The 18,948-nt window shown below is 40.6% G+C and overlaps 1 protein-coding gene across 2 annotated transcripts; it reads left to right on the top strand.

The window, feature by feature from the left end:
* Positions 1-217: 217 nt before the first annotated feature.
* LOC308117360 (monocarboxylate transporter 2) lies at positions 218-12,985 on the top strand. Of its 2 annotated transcripts, none has more exons than XM_080476196.1 (6): positions 218-425; positions 4,558-4,827; positions 5,329-5,472; positions 5,558-6,231; positions 6,416-6,656; positions 10,165-12,985. In XM_080476196.1, exons 2-6 carry the CDS (start codon positions 4,593-4,595, stop codon positions 10,350-10,352), a joined length of 1,482 nt encoding a protein of 493 aa, XP_080332322.1. In that variant the 5' UTR covers positions 218-425; positions 4,558-4,592; the 3' UTR covers positions 10,353-12,985. The 2 variants fall into 2 exon arrangements, with proteins under 2 accessions (XP_080332322.1, XP_080332321.1); XM_080476195.1 differs by lacking the exon at positions 218-425 and adding an exon at positions 1,905-2,025.
* Positions 12,986-18,948: the final 5,963 nt, after the last annotated feature.

An 18,948-nucleotide genomic window follows, 5' to 3' on the forward strand; every position in this document is an offset into this window, starting at 1 on the left:
CGAGCCGACAGCCGATAAAACTTTGCCCTTCTGGGGTCTCGACTTGTTAACATGCCCAGCAATGCCGAGTGAATGGGTTACAGAGGTCCGTCCAGGTCAGGTTGCTCACATGTTACCATAAAAGCTGCACTCAACATGTTTGTTAACCCTTTATTACCTGTACATGCTACTTCCTTTTTTTTTTCTTTTTTTGTTCCCTCCTCTCTCTTGCTAATGCTCTTTCGTCGGTTCATGTCTGTGCTTAACCCTCTCACAATTTAACCTGAAGCCTTTTGTTTTTTTTCTGTCAATGGCCACTGTGGCATGTTGCTAGATTTGCAGTGTGTGAGTGACACCAGCACCACCGCCGTCGCAGCAGCAGTCACCGTGCTCCTGGAAAGCTAGACGGCAGGAAGGCACTTATGGTGTCCAGCTGACCAGGACAGGTAGGAACCGGGTGTGATTTTTCATGTTTACAGTTTGCAAATCATATCAAGATATATGCCGTGATTCCCCTTGATTTAAACTGCAAGCTTTAAAGCTCATGATTAGGATTTAGGTCCTGACCTCTTTCAGAAGGCGGGTAATCGCTGTAGTTGAAAGCCTTGAAAATCCTCACACACATACATCCCACTCTTTGTGAAGCATTGGTATTTCTGTGTGAAATGCATTTTTCATCAGCAGAAAAATAAATTAATAGAGCCAAATCCTATCACGCACGGTGAACCTGATCTGCTTATAGTGGCTTTGGTCGAAAGAGAAGAAAAATTACTTACACTGGCAAATTTATTTCCTTTAATACTGTTGTATGAACCAGTTTTCTTAATATATTTGAGGTGTTAAAGTTTGTTATTCATTCTGTAACTGATTCAATCTTATACAAGATTGATAAAAACTTAAAACGGTGACTAAAATGTAAGATGTAGTAAGCTTGGAGGAAATTTGACTAATCATTTTTGTTCATTAATGGTTCAGTGGTAGATTCATTAAAAAAGTAATAATCATACATTCATAGAAATAAGACTGATCAAACACAGTGTGCCATAAATCTCAACATTCAAAATGCATTAAGTAGTCTTGTTAAAGAAAATACAATTTCTGCTTTTTCTTTTTTTAAGTTTCTGAACTTAAACCAATTTGCAGATTATGTCTGTGCCATTTATCTTCCTATTGAGAAAAGTTGAGTTTAGTTAAATTACTTTTTTATGATTTTACTATTTCTTTGTGAATGTTTCACCATCAGTCAGTGAGTGTGAAAGCAGGATGGTATCTGGCTCATTTATACAAGCAGTCTGGCTGATCATCAGTCAGTCAGAGTGTATCAAGTCTGATAAAGTAAGATGGTGAATGATAAACTCAGGAAATGTTAAAGTTCAACAACAAAACTTAGGCGTTGTACTTTTTTAATTAATTTTTTTATTGATAATGTGACAGGAATTGGCAGTGTGTCTGTGCGACACTACACAGATGTCTTTTAAGAGATAGTTGTTATCATGTTGAGTCATTTTTAAAGCATTTGCATGCAGGAATTTATGAGTTAGGAGTCAAAGTCATGAGGTAGTCAAAGGTCATGCACTCACTTTAATTCATGATACTGAACCAATTCATTTTTATTTGCGACGCAGTAACTTCCACATGACAAGAGATGTTTGCCCAGGAACATACTGCCTGGAGCAAAACCCTGCATATCCTGCAGGAAGGCTTCAGGTCCCTGCAGACAGGGATGTTTATTCATAAAAATGACGCACAGAAAGCAATGGAAAACGTGTTCGGTGGTTGATTTCTTTGCCCGTCAAGTCAAACTGAAGGGTTGAAAAATAAAACTGGATTTTATTACGCTGCGGCGAAACAATGCGCGATAAAAGAGGAACACCTTGTGCGACTTGTCCGTGTGCGCGGCCGGACGCTTCTGGAATGACGCACACAGATTGGGCAATGTCGGCGCAAGAGGTGACGACAGCGGCAGGCAGGGGCCGTTTTCTTTATTTAAAACTCGCGGTGTTGCTGTGCAACTTAACGACATCGGCGACAGCAGCGAGGCAGCCGGTAAGAAGACTGAATCGCTTCTGTGTTTGTTGCACGACGCTGTCTGCTGACCTCAGCACGGCCCGCTGCCGGTCTGTTGCCAGGCAACGCACGACGCCGGCGTTTAACCCTTTAACCACGTGGCGTGCGAGAGCTAGTTTAACTGCAATGAGGGTTTAACAGTTAAACCCTCATTGCAGTTAAACTTTAACTGGAGGCGCTGAATTCATTGAAGGTTTTCATTATGAACTGATCAAATTGGAAAAGGATGATTAAGAGTATTTATTGAATGGCTGGGAACTTTAAAATAATGCATGCAGAAAACACTCAAATGTATTTGATGTTATAAATAAATAAATGAATAAATAAATAAACGTATGTATGAAACAGTGAATTGACTAAATAATGTAGGCACTTGTAATAGATCTATTGTAGAATCATGATTGATTTGACTGAAAATAATAAGTGAAGAAAATGTTTTAGATATTTGGAAGGAAGGAAGGATTGTAGTTAATTTCTATTCTTACAGCAGCCAGTGGACAGTAACTAAAATATAAGAGTAGCAAAATAAAACAAAATGAACAAAAATAACAATTATGTAAAACAGTAAAATTTATAATCAGACAATGACTGGCATTATTCACATTCTCATCAGAGCTAAAAGTGTTAAATAAACTGATAGAAGTTAATGAAACAGATTTTTTTCCCCACCAAGTCGGGTAAAACAACTGAACTTGGGCTGCGAACATTATGTGTTTAAATGAACCGTCGTATCTTCAAATTGACTTTGAGAGAAAGAAAGTAATTGGTTATTCATCCAGGTGGAATCCAGTGAAATCTGTGTGGATGTTAATCATTTTAAGTTGGACGCAGAACTTTTAGATTTGACAATGCTTCTTGCAGTGAAACCTATATTATTGGAAAATCTGGTAATTTCCATATTGTCCTGCAAACCTTGACTGTGAATCTGTAGAAGACTGTTTACAGGTCTTGAGTGGTGGCAGAATGAGGCAACTTTCTTCTTGGGGGGATACCCACTAAGCGGTCTATTGCCGACATCCCCCATTATGTGGATGGTACAAGGGCATATTGGAAAACATGCCACAATTCAATTTCACACCAGATTTGAAGTTGACCTATCCGGGTCATTCAAACTGATTCTTAGAGAAAACACTAACTTTACTCACAGTGAACTCAAAACAAGCATTAGCAACAGCAAAGAAAGGTTTCTTGGGATTGTAGAGAACATTTGGCAAAGTTTTCACTGACACAACACACATACTCCGCTCTGCTGCTCGTCCTACAAATGTACGTGCCTTACAAATGTGGCACCATTTAGGTTCAATGAAGCACACAAATCTCCTTTCTTTTGTGCCTTGGTTATATGTGAGTTAAACATTCCGGATTTCTTGTAGATTAGTGTTCCTGCTCCGGCATGTTTCAAGTTGTTTTTAATAAAACTTTAAAGTTTGTGGTTCCAAAGAATTGGTGAGTAAAAAAATCTTATTACACACATCACTGACGACCACCCTCTTTCTGGAATTTCTCATTTAAACACCAAGACCTGGACTGAGGCTCTATAAATGTCAGGGCTCGAGCCAAGGTCAGTAAACAAAACATACTCATGGCAGTGATGTTGATCCATTCTCTAACCTCACTCCCACGGAAGGAGTGAATGAAAGTAAATCTCATGGATGGAAATCTTTGAGCCGATTTACCAGGGACTTTGGTTTTAACTGTAACGCGAAAGAAGCACAGGCAGAAAGAAATCACAATATTCAAGCCACGCCAGTGCGAGTTCTGACCTGCATAAAGCAGAACTTAGAAATGAACTATGGTTCAACTCTCAGTGAGGCCTTCTGTGTGTGTGGTTTGCATATTCTCTTCTGTGCATGCCCGTGTTTTCCCAATGCACTACGGCATGCAAATTAGGGTTATTAGTGAAATTTCCCTTGGATGTGATTGTGTGTCTCTCTACGATCCAAATAAAACATGTAAAAGCAGAGAGTTTAGGGTGAAATTTAGAATATCACAAAGTAGATATGAGCTTTTTGCAACAGCTGGAGGTAAAAGTATGCACATCCATTCATCACCTCGACCCACGAAGTTGTGAGTGCTGAGACGAGCTGCCGATGGGCAAAGGTCAGTTTACCGGAGCTCCATGCAGGCTTTAAGCTTTGCTTTGTACAACGTGATCATTGATGTGTTCAATACAGGTCAGAGTCTTCTCTCGAGTTCAGTTCGCTAAAATCACGTTGAATGCTTTTAAAAGGAAGCAGCTTCCAGCAGTAAGGACAACTCTAACATACGTCGCATCACATTCTGGTGAAAATTTAAGAAAATGATATGTTCAAATAAATGTAGTAGCATTTCTGATTAAGAAAATGAAACAACCACTTCAAATTTAGTGAAACGACATGGACATCATTGATATTTTAAAAGGAGAATAATTAGAAGTAATTACAAATGGGTTTTTCTTTGTTGGTGATTGTTGCAGAAATGACCAAAAATGAAATTAAGGAAAAACCTCCTCTTTGCTTCATTTTCCCCGAGATATCCAAGTACAGCAGAACCCAGTCCAGGTCCACATGGACTCTCCGGCGAAGACTCCCACCAGAAGGGTCTCTGTGGCACCGGCAGCAGCCCCCGACGGCGGCTACGCTTGGTTCATCCTGCTCTCTGCTTTTTTTGTCTTTGGTCTTACGTTTGGGGTCATTAAGGCCTTTGGTGTATTCTATGTTGAAATACACCAGTACTTTGAAACCACAGCGGCAGGAACATCATGGATCACCTCGATCGCTGTTGCTACCATTCACATTGTGGGTAACTATCACAGATTCATTCCTCTGCGTTCAACACTTTAACGCACTGATGAATTCACAATATGCCTCAAGGCCCTGAATGTTGGATCACCCAAATGTCAAGCGCATACATTTAGCAAAATGCTGCACGTTTGTGAAATCCTTCAGTGTTTGACCAGCAGGTGGCACTCTACTACATCTAATTCAGTGCTCATCGTCAGAGCCCAGGTGCCTTTTTCCATATTGGATGATTTGCATTACCTTAATCCCAAAACTCTTAATAAAATAGCTTTTCTTATCTCTGGTATTCTAACGGAGCGGCTAATTCCTGAGTTAAAACAGTATGTGACAAGGATCACTAGTCAAACTCTCAAACTTCTCTGGAAACAGGATTATATATCAAGAGAATGTTTGTTTTTATTTCTACACTTGAAAAATATAGAATGACTTTCATGTAATATAAAACACAGCTTGCATTTATTCTAAACTTAAATCTTTGTGTATTTCTTGTGTCCCTCTGTAGCTCCGATAGCATCCGCACTCAGCACTCGATACAGCTATCGCTCTGTAGTGACCATCGGAGGACTGATATGCAGCTTAGGCGTAGCGGTGGGCTCTTTTTCTCGCACCTTAGCGGAACTTTACTTAACGGTGGGGTTTTTAAACGGTAAGTGGATTTTGTTGTATACAAGTAAGACAAACCCAAATCGTGCACGCCAAATGCGACATCATTTGTTCTCCTTCCGTTGCAGGTTTTGGGTACGCGTTAACCTGGACCCCTACAATGACCCTGCTGGGTTGTTACTTTGAGAAGAGACGACCGGTAGCAAACGCCTTGGCCAGCTCTGGGGAGTGCATCCTCACCTTTATCCTCACGCCGCTCTTCCAGCTACTGATTGACAGCTACTCTTGGAGGGGCGCTCTGCTGATCCTCGGAGGTCTGCAGCTCAACCTGTGTGTGTGCGGGATGCTCCTGAGGCCCCTGAAAACCACAAAAGATGTCAGTGACGTCAAAGCAGAAGAAGAGGAGGGCTTGTCCCAGGAGGACCTGGATCACGTCCAGCCAAGCTGTGAAGAAACAAAAGCGCTGGAACCATCGGAGCGGGATGATCATCAGATGTCTCTTGACGGCCTTGACGACACACCGAGTTCGACCAGAAGGATTAAAAGGGCTGAGCTCAAAACCAAAATCCGTCGCTATGTAGATTACACCCTCATCACAAATGCTCGGTTTATGGTGTACTCAATGTTCGGGGTGTTTGCCGCCCTGGGATTCTTTGCCCCAGGATTGTTTCTGGTTCCATATGCCCGCAGTAAGGGGATCGAGGAATACCAGGCAGCTGCCCTCATGTCCATCTCTGCAGTGTTCGATCTGTTTGGAAGGGTGTTTTTCGGCTGGGCGGCAAACCTAAGACTGGTGGAGACGGTATGTTTTGTGTAATAACAATAAACCCCATGCTTAAAACTGATGCATAACCCAAAACTGACTTTAGAGCAGCAGACTGGTCTAGTGGTCAACTCAGTTCTGTGTGGTTGTTTGCATGTATGTGCTTCATGAATTTTGGCTAAACTCTGCCAACAGCTGACTTCCCCGTCCCTCTTCCAAACAGGTGAATCAGCTGACAGTTACAGTGATTCTGCTCGGCTCCGTGCTCCTGGTCTGCCCGCTGACCTCAACGTTCCCGGAGCTGGCTGCTTTTAGCGCGGCGTACGGTCTGGTGTACGGTGCAGCGGTGGCCATCCACATCACCGTGCTGGCTGAGGTCGTGGGAGTCCAACAGTTCGGAAGCGCACTGGGGTTTTTCATGCTCATACGCAGCAGCGGAGGCCTGTTTGGACCACCCATTGCTGGTGAGCAAACCACAAAAAAGAAAAAATGCAGTTAACCTACTTACAGTTGCAGCTTGTATAATCCACATTGATTGATTGGAACCATCACGACAGTGAGCAAAGAAATTAACACACTATGCCACACAAAATAGATTGCATAGAATAACAAGTAATTGCCGCAGTTGGCTCTTGGGTTAACATTATAGAAGAGGTGTTGAAAAATATCAAGGTCTTCTCCATCCTCTACTTCCTGGGAATTAAATTATCACACAATAGAGGTGCTTATGCATCATTCTGTTATTGTGACAGCAGCCCACTAAGCCTCATTCAAACCAGATGAGTTTTTTTCTCTTTTTTTTTGCCTCCCTGCCCTTCAGTTAATCATGGATTTTGTCATTCATCTATCCTGCAAGGATCCTCGATTTGGTATTCATAGAGCAAGCTGGCAAAAATTATGATATCATGGTTGTGTCAATTTCATGGCTGATCACTTTCCGCTTCCCAAATCTCTTTTTTCTTCTTCACTGATTTTGCATTATCTTAGAAGAAGTCCTAACAGCTGTGGGGAACGTAACGCAAAAGCAGACACGGAAAAAAAAAAGAAAGAATTGTTATACATTACTTTTGTCTCTTTGTAAAAATGCACTCGCTGATGTCTCAATGTGATATGTAGAAATCAAGCAGTACAGTCTGGGCAGCTCTGAATGTGTCATGAAGAATCAGGCATCTAATATTTATTCATCTTTCAGCTCACGTTTAAGCCTTATTTCTTATTTTGCACCACAGTTAGTCATTAACTTTGCAGTGTGGTGCTACACACACATTTATAATCAGCTTCAGAATTCACTTCTTGAATAGAAATGTGTTTCTTGCAACAACAACAACAACAAAAAAAAAGATTGCAGTATAGCGCAGCAACAGAAAATTAAGGAGTACAACCAGAACAGCATAAAAGATGAAAGAGACACATTTCAAACAGGAGAGTATTTCCACATGGGCTTTAAATCTAAATGATCAGTGCTGGCATTGATTATTTCAGTAAGTTGGGGAAAAATACTTCTGTAAAGTCTGAAAAATTATATATGTTTGCCAGATAATGTAACTTCACAGCTTCTTCACTGGTAAAACTTTTCAATATGTGTATATTTACATTTCTGCAGTCTAATCACATCACTATTTACCATCTACCATCAAATTTCCCCATTTTCTTCTGTAAATCCATCCATCTTATACACCAGCTCCAGCTCATGGCGGTTGCAGCCAGTCCCAGCAGACCATTGGTGAAGACAGTTCACCAGGTCATCAGTCCATCATAGGACAAACTCACAGAGATGGACACTCACATACACACTCATTCAGATCCACAGGCAATGTCAAGTCACCGATAACCTCATGTTTGTGCACTTTGACTACCAGAAAACATGCAAAGTACATGGAAACTCCCCCAAGTCTGGACTTGAACTCGAGATCTCTTATTGTGAGGCGGAGTGCTAACCAGTACACTGCTATGCAGCCCTGTTTCAAATGCAATTTTATGTGATTGTAAAAGTTTATCACAACTCAAAACTATCTCCAGTATCACTCTGTTAGCAATCTTCTTTTTTTAATCAGTTCAATCATTAAAAAAAAAAAAAAAAAAAAAAAGCCCCATCACACTCAAATTGCAGTAAAAGTCCCCCGATTCCTGCAGCCAGCAGAATAAAATATTTTCCAATTCTCGCGGTGCGAACCAACACTTAATAACCGCGCTATCATGACAGCCCCGCTTTACAAACCAGGGAAGATTTGAACCTTATTACTGAGGTTATGGCCCCTATTCACTCACAGCTCTAAACAATAGCAGTAAATACAGCCTGAAAAACATCCAGCTATATAGTTGGCATCAGGCAGGGGCACCTCTGCCAGAAAATGTCCCGCCTGCAAGCACATCGAGCTGTAAATCAGCAGGGGAAACCTCCCCAGCAGAAACCAAGCGTGTTCACAGACTGTAGTCTGGACAGATTCATATGATGGGATTTATAAGGCTGTTGTTCAGGCAAAACAAACAGGGCATGAGAGCAACAGGAGTATTTGAGGGGGGAAGGACAGCAACTTTTTTAATCTGTACTTAGACAGTCCTGTTATGAACTGTGACCAATTAGATATAGTGATAAAAGATATTCAGCAATCCTTCTCATTTCTTCTCTAAATCCTTTGAAATAGCTTCTGCTTCCTTCATTAATAGCCGGTGTTTTCCATTTAACGGGGAGCTGGGAAAGCCCTGATCTGGATTAAAGCATTACGACCACATGTAAATGTTGAATTAATGAAACGCTGAAGGCTAAAACTGACCTCTTATTCGGTTAAATGCTAACTGAAGTGGAGGAGATACAAATATAGCCGGAAGTGTTCTATTTTTAACCCAGCATGGTCCCTGCACCACAGAGGCTATTTTGAACTTATTTACTGTTTTTAAAGCGCCACCCCTTTGAAGACTACCAAGCTGATGGATGTTGAGGATGCATCAAAGCGTTTTAATTATGTTTCTATCACGAGAGGAGGTCTCGGGCGTTATCGCCTCAGGATGAACTTTATTATGGTGGAATCCACTTGTGCTTATCTCTGCCTCTGTTTTTCGCCTCGTGTGTCATGAACGATAACGCGGTTATGATCTTGTTCTCTTTAGGCAAGCATGGCATCTTCTACTCACCTTTGATTGGATTTATATATATATATATATATATATATATATATATATATATATATATATATATATATGGCACTCTTGTAGCCGCCACTTTCACCTCAGTAACAAAAACTGTTCATTTCGAGTCGTTCATTTTTATTTTTTTTCTCCCTCTACCTGTGCGAGGGATACCAACTCCTACAATTCAGCAAACATGCTTGTTAACTCAATTGACTTAATTGATGAGGTTAAAATGGCTGGAGGTGTGAATGTGTGTGTTTGTGGGAGATTTTGACCAGAGGTGACAAGTATTTGAAAGTCAATGTAGTGAGTCAGCCGGTGTGCAGATACGTGGGCAAACACACATACATACACACACACTAAAACTATTGAATGTATGTTTGTTGGACTTGATTGACAGTCTTCATTATTGGAGGATAAGAAAAGAACTTGTAGCATTGAGACGCAAATCAAACGTTAAACGTTTTTTTTCTTAAGTGATAACCTGTTTCCACTGCGTAGGAAGCACAAGTGAAATCCATTAAACTTTAGATTTCCTCCAAAAACAACAACTTAAAAGCTGTCAATATTGTAAACTATATCGGGAGTCAGTATCTTAAGCCAAGTTTCATGGAATGCCTTCTCTTTTCCTATGTGTTGGTAAATCTTTTGTGTCTTGTATTCATGAATAGAAATGAACCGGCCAGTTTTAAGAATGTAATGAGTAAAAAGATTGATTATCGTGTCCAAATGCAGTTAGTAAAAGTAGAAAGCCATCAAAGTAATGATAGCTTCAAAGAATAATGATCTAAGTCCTGGTTTGGGTGAAGTGTGTGTAAGTCAAGCAACTTCTGCTCTTTTCAGGATTCTTCATCGACAAGATGAGTGATTATGGGACGGGATTCCTCATGGCGGGAGTGGCCCTCATCGTCTCTGCCATGTTCCTGCTCCTCCTCAGTCAGATGAACCGGAGGCGGCGACGCACAGCCAGGGAAACCCCGACAGGCTCGATGACTAAATCGGACAATTCCTCTGAGCTGAAGGAAACATGACAGGAACAAGAGAAAACTAACATTTTCTGAGGCTCATTCTGAACACAGCCTTCACTTTCTGGAACACGCTTTGGTGTCACTTTCCTCCACAGTAAGAAAAGAAAGAAAAAAAGAAAGGGTAGTAATTGTGTCAGGAGCACAACAGTCGTGGCACCTACTGACTTTTATTTGATTTCCAAGAAAGAAATCACAAGCTTAGAAGCTGTTTGCTCAAAGTAACTCAGTTACTGAATGTTTCTATCCTTCATTGCATTAGTGCCATGAATGGACAAATAAATGCTGGATTAGTTCAAATGTACCTTTGGCGCCCTCCAGTGAGATGATACTGATATTGCACTTGCAAATTTTCAATGTTAAAAAAAAAAAAGCTGATATATTCAGCCCCACAGAGGATTTTATATTTAATTTAGTCAAGGATTTACAAACGCAAACCAGACGACTATATTACATAAAGTTGCCTCATCCCCTTGGATGAGCTTTTAAAACCTAAGCCAAGTCGATGAAGCGTGCTCTATGAAAAATACCTTAAAAACAATCTCAAAAAGGTCAAACTGTTGAAGCTAATAAGTTAAACGTGGTTCAAACAACGTCTGGCTTAGTTTTGTCCCAAAGCAGCCTGAAACTCTGCTGCAGTGTTTGGTATGTGCAACCATCAAGAAAAGTGGCTTCATAAAACCCAGGCAACAAGAGGCACAAGATAAACATCTTCAATCTGGTATATTGCAAACATGCAATAACACGTATAAATAAACATGTCACTGTCCATAAACCTGCAATAACAAACTCTAAAGGGAGAATTACAAACAATAGCCCACACTGAAATCCTCCCCGTTCCAACATAAATACACACACAAACATGCAGCTGCTAAAGTATACAAAATATACACTCACACACACGCAGGGAGCAAATACATGACACTGCAGAAAAGAAAGCCTGCTACAAAAAGAGCTGGTTACAAAATACCACAACACTTTGATCTACTTGACAAGAACAAAGACATAATCCATGTTTCATAGAAGCCCTATATTGTGCGCGCACATGCACACGCGCACTTGGACAACCTTACTCGTAGGGCCTCCTTTGATATATAATGCATTTCCCCATGCAAAAGTTTAGTTCTGACCTGAATTCTCACTTTAACCTGCGCATAAGAGCAACTTAGCCCTGAAGCCACAACCTGACCCTTACGGATGTGCTGAAAATTGTGAGGTCATACGCCAACAGAGCATATGGTTCAAGGTTTCAAAGCCCACAAATGGAATAAAACCAGAATAAACACACACACATTCTTGTTTTCATCCCGAGTAAGCCCCAAAAGGTTTTTTATATGTACGTATACACTCACCAGTGGATGTACAGCTGGGTAAATTACTTGTGAAGCCCTCCTCTTAACATCATGCGTAGTGATTAATGCTATCCTAAACTTCAACATAAAAATGACTTATCACTAAAACTACGTATGGATCCACAAACACGTGCACAAACTTTGGAATTCAGCACCCAAACATCGTGTATGTTCAAAGGGATCAGACACTTTGTGAAGCTGAATGTTTTTGTGTTCTCATCTGTGGAATCCTCTCTTTCCAGCTGATCTATGAGCACTGTAAAAAATGTATGATGTTCTGATAAATATAATTTAAGTTAACATGGGATATCCTCATGCTTAACTCTACCCCTGATAACTATTACCTAACTTTAACCCGGACGTTGGAGTAACTCGGCCCCGAAAACATCTTGACCCTTAGAAACATGCCAAACATTGTCAAGATCTGAAAAGTTGAGTTTGGTCTCAGCTTTAAGATCCCAGGAATGAAAGAACAAAGAAAGATGTTCTTGTTTTTATGCTTTGGGAAGCCCAAAAGGTTTTGTTTTGGGGTTTTTTCCACTCACTTTTCAGTCAGTCTAAAGCTCAGTGAAAATCATACATTCTTAAGAGTAGTTTCTAGTAATTCAAATCAACCGGAGGCACACACACACACACGCACACACTTGACTGCCAAAAGGAAAAAGAAAAAGGCCACCTAAGAGAAAAAGGTCACTGCAGGTTTAAACCATAAAAGAGCATTTTTGGATCAAAAGTCTGCTGTTATTTGATACTTGAGAAAGTTGAGTGCTTTAATGACATACCAGGCTTGTTGAATCTGTGCTTCACTTAATAGAAATAACATGTCTTACTGAGCAAGAGAGAAAAAAAAAATTCCAGAGTTGTAATAGAGATTAAAGGTTTTAATAAGTCAAGTTGATTTAAGCATAGAGGATCATGCTTGAATGTTGACAGCATGTGTCAGGAATAGGCACCCATCCCCCCCAAAACAAAAAAAAACAACTGTAAAGAGGCAGCAAAAACAGACGATTTACTGCAGGGAATAAAATGTAAAGGTTGTCGATCAGCAAGCAACAGAGTCAATTTAGCTTGTTCTCTTTCTCGTGACTTCATGTATTCCTCACAGTGGAATACACTCAGCAGTGTGTCCCAGCCAGGGAAAAATCACCTTTTCTGAACTTAAATAATGAGAAAAAGATGCTAATAAAACTCATCAAATCTCCAGTTCTGTGCTCTCACTCTCCTCTAGTGTCACAACTTCATCTACACAAATAAAATGATCACCAGTGATGGTGACTTGTTGCACCTGTTGGATGTCTGTGTGCCGTCTGTAACAGGAAACTGTAGTAACTTAGTAGTAGCAGATTCAGGGCAGCAACACACTCTGTTCTGAGGAAGTTCGTTGTTTTTGGTTCAGGAAGTACAAATATCTTGTGAAAAAGACATTTAAGGGGGTCATATTATACAGTTTTTCAACATTTTCACGTGGTCTCGTTGGTCTAAAAACATTGTATTCTAAGTTTATTGCCCGAAATCCAGCTTTTCCTTGATTTTCATCCATTTGAATATTGGAGCTACATTCAGAATCTGCTGTGTCTGTGTGAGCTGGACTGGATCTGCCCACACATGGCCATTTTATGAAGAGGAGAAAGTACTTCCTTTCATGGTGCCATGTGCCAGAGCAGAGCTGCCTGATTGTGGGAGGAGTCAAAGGGAGGGTCTACCTTGATTGGGATTGGCTAAACCCCTGATGACATTATATAGGGTTTGATTTCTGATTGGCTGGTTGGAGCAACACACTTTTTAAAAATTGAAACAAGCCAGAGAGAGAAATGACTGACTTTCTTCTTCATTACAGACATGATGACGATTATTACTGTTGGAAAACCATTAGATAGTGAACTTTGCATAATTTAAAAGATGCATTTTTCTTATTTCATTATATTTCAGAGCCCACATTTGCAACATTGGTGGGGATAAAGAGTTGAATCAGTGTGTCTACTTTTATCCTTTTCGTAACACTTATTTGCGCATGAGTACCTGCATTATTGAGACAAACTGTGAGGAAAGTGCCCGTTTCCAACTCCACAGGTATGTGTGAATGTGTGTTGAAAGGGAGAGAAGGAAAAAGAAAAAAGCGAGGATATGAGGCCGTCTAAATTTGACCCTTTCAGCATCGACTCCAATAAAGGCGGAAACACAGGAAGAGCTTTGAAGTCTGACGGGTCTTACGGGTCACTTTGACCTCACACTGGAACCCCTGGGCTCAGGGTCTTTACAGAAACAGCTGAAACTGTTTTCTTTTTCTTTTTTTTACCCCCCTGACCTCGGGGTCAGGTTGAGGAATGCTGCACTGCTACCTGAGTTAAGAGTTGTTTGGTAGCGAGCGGAGAAACTTGGAAACTTTCAACTGAGAAGGAGCCTTCAGGAAAGACCCTAGCTGTGGAGAAACTTCCACATAAGTTGAAAATGAGACAGCGAAACTTTACAAGAGAACAGATTTAGTAAAATATTAAAATAAATATAAATTGGATGTTTAGAAACAATGTAGATATAAATCCTACCAACATGTTCTATAAATATATTAGATTTTACTTCATTGTATTTATTTATTCTTGTTTTTGGTCATTTTAAACTTAATATATTTTCAAATATTCACAGGAATATGGTGAAATGTAGACATATACGCATACAAGATTAAATATACTGTATAAACCACCTCAATCACATTCTTATCCTGTCATTTATATATACTTTTTGCAAATAATACATAATACTGCAGTACAATAGCAGTCATTAGGATGCAGTTACTACTACATTCTTTTACAGCTTCCAAAAATTCATTGAGATTTATTTATTTATTTGTAGGAACATTTACAAACTTAAGAATATCAAATAAGTTAAAAAAAAAAAAAAAAAAAAAGCAATAATAATAATAATAATAAATAATGAAATTACATGTAGCAATACAATGGTTTGTACATTTATTTTCTATATTTCAAGGATCGCGTCATGTTCTTTCCAGGTATTAAAAAAAATAAAAAGACATGAACAGGGAACAGCAAAGCGCTTTAACCTCACCGCTGATTAAAAGAGAGGAGAAAGCCAAGCTGATACTGACAAATGATCCTTCCAGTGAGCAAAGGTTTAGCTTGATGAGGATAAGTAGCAGTCAGACCACCGCCCGACCTCCAGGACCGAACTCGCAGCACACCGAGCTGCTTCAAACGTCAACAGTTACGTGTGCATGTGCAGGGACTCATTGTAAAAACAGTAATTATGTTGAATTTCAGAAGCTTAACTTAACAACTTAAGCGAGCAAAACACTGGAAAGAGTTTTGGCAAATCTGAAAAGATGTCTTTCTGTGGTCGACGTCACGCTGCAGGATAATGCCAAACGCTTAAGTTCTGCAATTTCTGATTCTGAAATCGGTGAGTGAAGCAATGTTCGAGTCTGATGATTGCTTGGTCTGTGCGTATGCCTTTTCATTCTCCTCCTTTAATCTGCAGTGATTCTGTCCCCCACCCTCTTGTTTTCTTCCTTCTCTACCTTGATCTTCTTCATCTCCCATTTTTCCATCAGCCGGCGCCAACCCACATCTTTAAACAGCTGCGCCACATTGATTCATCAAGCCCATTGTATTGACATAACCGGCAGAAGCTTAAAAAGGCCCGACAGGCAGCCACATTTGATACACAAGGCATTACACAAATATGGGTTTTATTACACTGAAGATATAGTAGAATACATGCGGAGGTACGTTATTAGTTTACTGTATATTGCCCGTGAACCTGTTCCATTTCTGTGCTGATGTTAAGAGTTGGCATCCTTGTAAAGTCAGTGCACCATCCTACATTCTGGTCTCATTATAGCTGAATAAATCAAAACAAAACTCACAATGCAATCTAGTGATCTGACTGCAGCCACATTGCATGTGTGCACGTTTAGTTGGAGTTGAACCGTCAACTAGTCCAGTGAATAAAACAGGCCCCAAGTCATAGAGCTGCCTGCTTTCATGCAGCTGCTTGAGGCTTACGCTCTCTCAGACACACATTAAAGGTGAATGTTGGGATGCAGCTGATGCGCTCTGAACTTTTTAAATGTCAAACGGTAAAGAGAGTTTATTGCTGCTGATACAGAGCACATCAAAGGGAGGAATTTGGTTTTAAGTTAACTGTGTGAGTCAGAGAACGATAAAGACCCGCGAAAAGCTCTTTGGTAACATCCCCTTCCTTATGCATTACAGTGCAGGAAAATAACATTAGAAATAGTAAATTCACCAGCCAAAGCTGATAAACATCATGAGGTTTGACGTTTGGGATCTCTTTAAGGGGAACAGTAGAGATTCAAGGCTTGAGGATTTCACTGCTCTGAGGTTGCCAAAATAAGAATTTATTTAGAAGAAAACCACAAAAAGATAGTTTCAGGAATCCAGAGCATTGTTTCTTGTTTTTGTTTTTTTGGGGGGGGGGGGGGGGGGGGGGGGGGTCTTCCTCAAAGCAACCAAATCGGCTCAACTGGATTTTGTCAAATATCGAGCAAATATTTTGTATTCTCTCATTTAGATTTGATCCAAAATGTTGTCAATCCACGGGCCTTTTACAGTAGAACACGGGAGTTCACGCACCATTTTCAGGATGTTCATCTTTAAATTGTCAGAAATGCAATATGTTTATGCATTGTCTCATTTGCCTAATGGAAAGCATCTCAAAGAAACTGAATCAGGTCAACTTGATTAAGTCGTATGTCTTTCTTACTGTAAAGTTTCGGAAAATCACACATGCAAGAGAAAGTCAGCCATCTTTGTTAGACGTGATCTGGAGGGACTTCCTGTTAGGAAGGTTGAGATATACTGACCAATAATGAATTGTAAAATTCCATCCTCTATCCACCTCAATAGGAAGCAATTGCTTCTTCCTGGTGAATCTGATAATTATAGCCACTGCTTCATTGTAAGGATCTCACTTTGTTAGGTGGATATCAACAAGCTTGCGTTTGATGTTTTTCAGTCCTAAAATGTTTTAAATAGTAAAATTAAAATAGCCATTCCACCTCTGACCTGCCCAAGCATTAACTCAATGACTTCTAAAATCATATAAAAATAATTGAACATAAATATTTGCCATACATGCTGCATTTCCAACAAGAGGAGACAATCCATCCGGGAGCAAATTGGACTCCGGTTTCAAACACAGCCGCCTGGCTCATACCAAGCAATCACAGATGACCCCTGACCTCCTATGTTGACCTCTGCCTGCAGCTGACAACCCCGATTTGGAATGAACGACTTTGACAAGCTTCTGTTTTAGCACGCCGACACAGGAGTGGCCCACCGGAGGAGCCAGCTAACTGAGCTGGGGCGCCTGCAACGCGTACGGCTGCGTTAACATCTCTAAAATCAAACAGCTGAAAAAATTGGGAGAGATGAAAAGAAGCGCCACCTTGGATTGATCTACGTCATGGAGAGGATAACAATCACTCTGAATAACAGGGCAAAAACAAAGGTCTGTTCTGTAACCACGTCGCCGTGATGCTCCTTGTGTCATCGTTTCCAGAGAAGAACACATTAAAGCGACCACAACAAAGTATAGTTATTCACAATAAAACAGCAAGTTCTCCTGGAAATGGCTAAAAGAGGTAAAAGCACAGACATAGAACATCTACTCTTCCAAACTGTAGTTTCTAAACTTTCTAAATGCAGGCCAAAATACAGTTTTTGTAAGTGTAGTAAATCTTTTTATCGGCTGCGTTACTTTCTTTAAAGGTTAAAAGTGATTTACGGTTCCAGACAAATGTCCCTTGTCACAAGTATTTGCATTATACTATATAAATAACCCATCCTTTTAATGGGATGCTCAGGATTTCAATTCCTGCCGTGAATAAACACAGGAGCTTTGGATACCGTAATAGTTTGGGATATTGAATTATATTTCACCTTGTATGTGTTTTTTTGGGGGAAACATAACACAGTATCAACATGACAAATAGCTGTGGATAAACCTCTCTTAGCTCTCTAAGCTCAAATATTCCATCCAGATGTACAAGCTGGCCGTTATTATCAAACATATGCCTCACATATTTTCTTTGGCACGACCAAAATCATACTCACTGTATCCATTTAGGCGTCATTAGTGACTGAGGCACTGCCCTGTCCGCTGAGCCAGAGCCGACTCTGGACAGTCACCAACTATTACACCATGAATCAGACTGGAATTAATCTCCACCATCAGAGAGGAGGCGCATGTGATATGAAGCCCCCCGGGACTTCCAGACAGTCCATTCCTGCAGAGAGAGCTCCAATACATCTTCGCCTGTCAGATGAAAGGAATTTTCTATCAAGCGGAGTTTATCTGCGTCGGCTGTTTTCCCGTCAGCAAAAATATTTATCTCCGAGGTGTTTCCCCTACTATGTCTCCCTGAATTCCGCCTTTTAAAGTTGACGCACACACTCGTCAGTCACAAATGAAAACAAATCTGAACGTGTGTGGCGCACGAAGGATTCTCCTCACTGGTATGTGTGAAGCTATGCGCTCAAATAGCTGCCGTTCTTGAGTCTGTGGGCTGGATTGTCCCCTCCACACCCGGCTCATGGGTTGTTTAGTTTATCAAATAATGGTGTGTACTGTACATTCCACATTCAGAAAGGAGACAGGATATGGATGATGTATGCGAAAGCACGTCTGGGAATATCAGCGCACTGTCTGCGGCTATAAACTGTGCTGCTGAATTCCTTTCTGCTCAAGAGTAGCAGGCTTGCCTCACAGCTTAACATTTTTGTCTCAGACACAAGCATGTCATTTCCTCAAACATTTGCTGGTATTTACCTCAGATATATTGCAATACTCCCAACTGTTTGGTGGGGATGATGAGGGTTGCACAAACCGGTTGTGTGAGATAAAATGTTGCCACTTTTAAGCACAAAGTTCACAATAGAACAAATTTTAAAGTAACACCCGCGAGGTGTCACATGCTTAATAGTCATCGTCAGTAGTGGACACGTTCAATCCTCTTGTTTTCTCACACACCCATTCATACAGTCACTTCCCTTTCCCACTATCTCCAGCCCCCCCCCCCGCCCCTTTCCCCCCTACTATTTTTTTCTTTACTCTGTCTTTTGTGTAAGTGAAGCCGGGGCCTCCCAGTGACATGAGCCCTGCTCCTGTAAAACTAATAATGACTGAGATTTGTGCGGGCTTAGCATTCTTTCCCCCCCTTTTCAGAGCAAGACATTCAGAACGGAGCAAGGGGAGGGGATAAAGGTCTAATGGTA

This window comes from Lipophrys pholis, assembly GCF_963383615.2.
Source record: "Lipophrys pholis genome assembly, chromosome: 11".
Lineage (NCBI taxonomy): Eukaryota > Metazoa > Chordata > Actinopteri > Blenniiformes > Blenniidae > Lipophrys > Lipophrys pholis.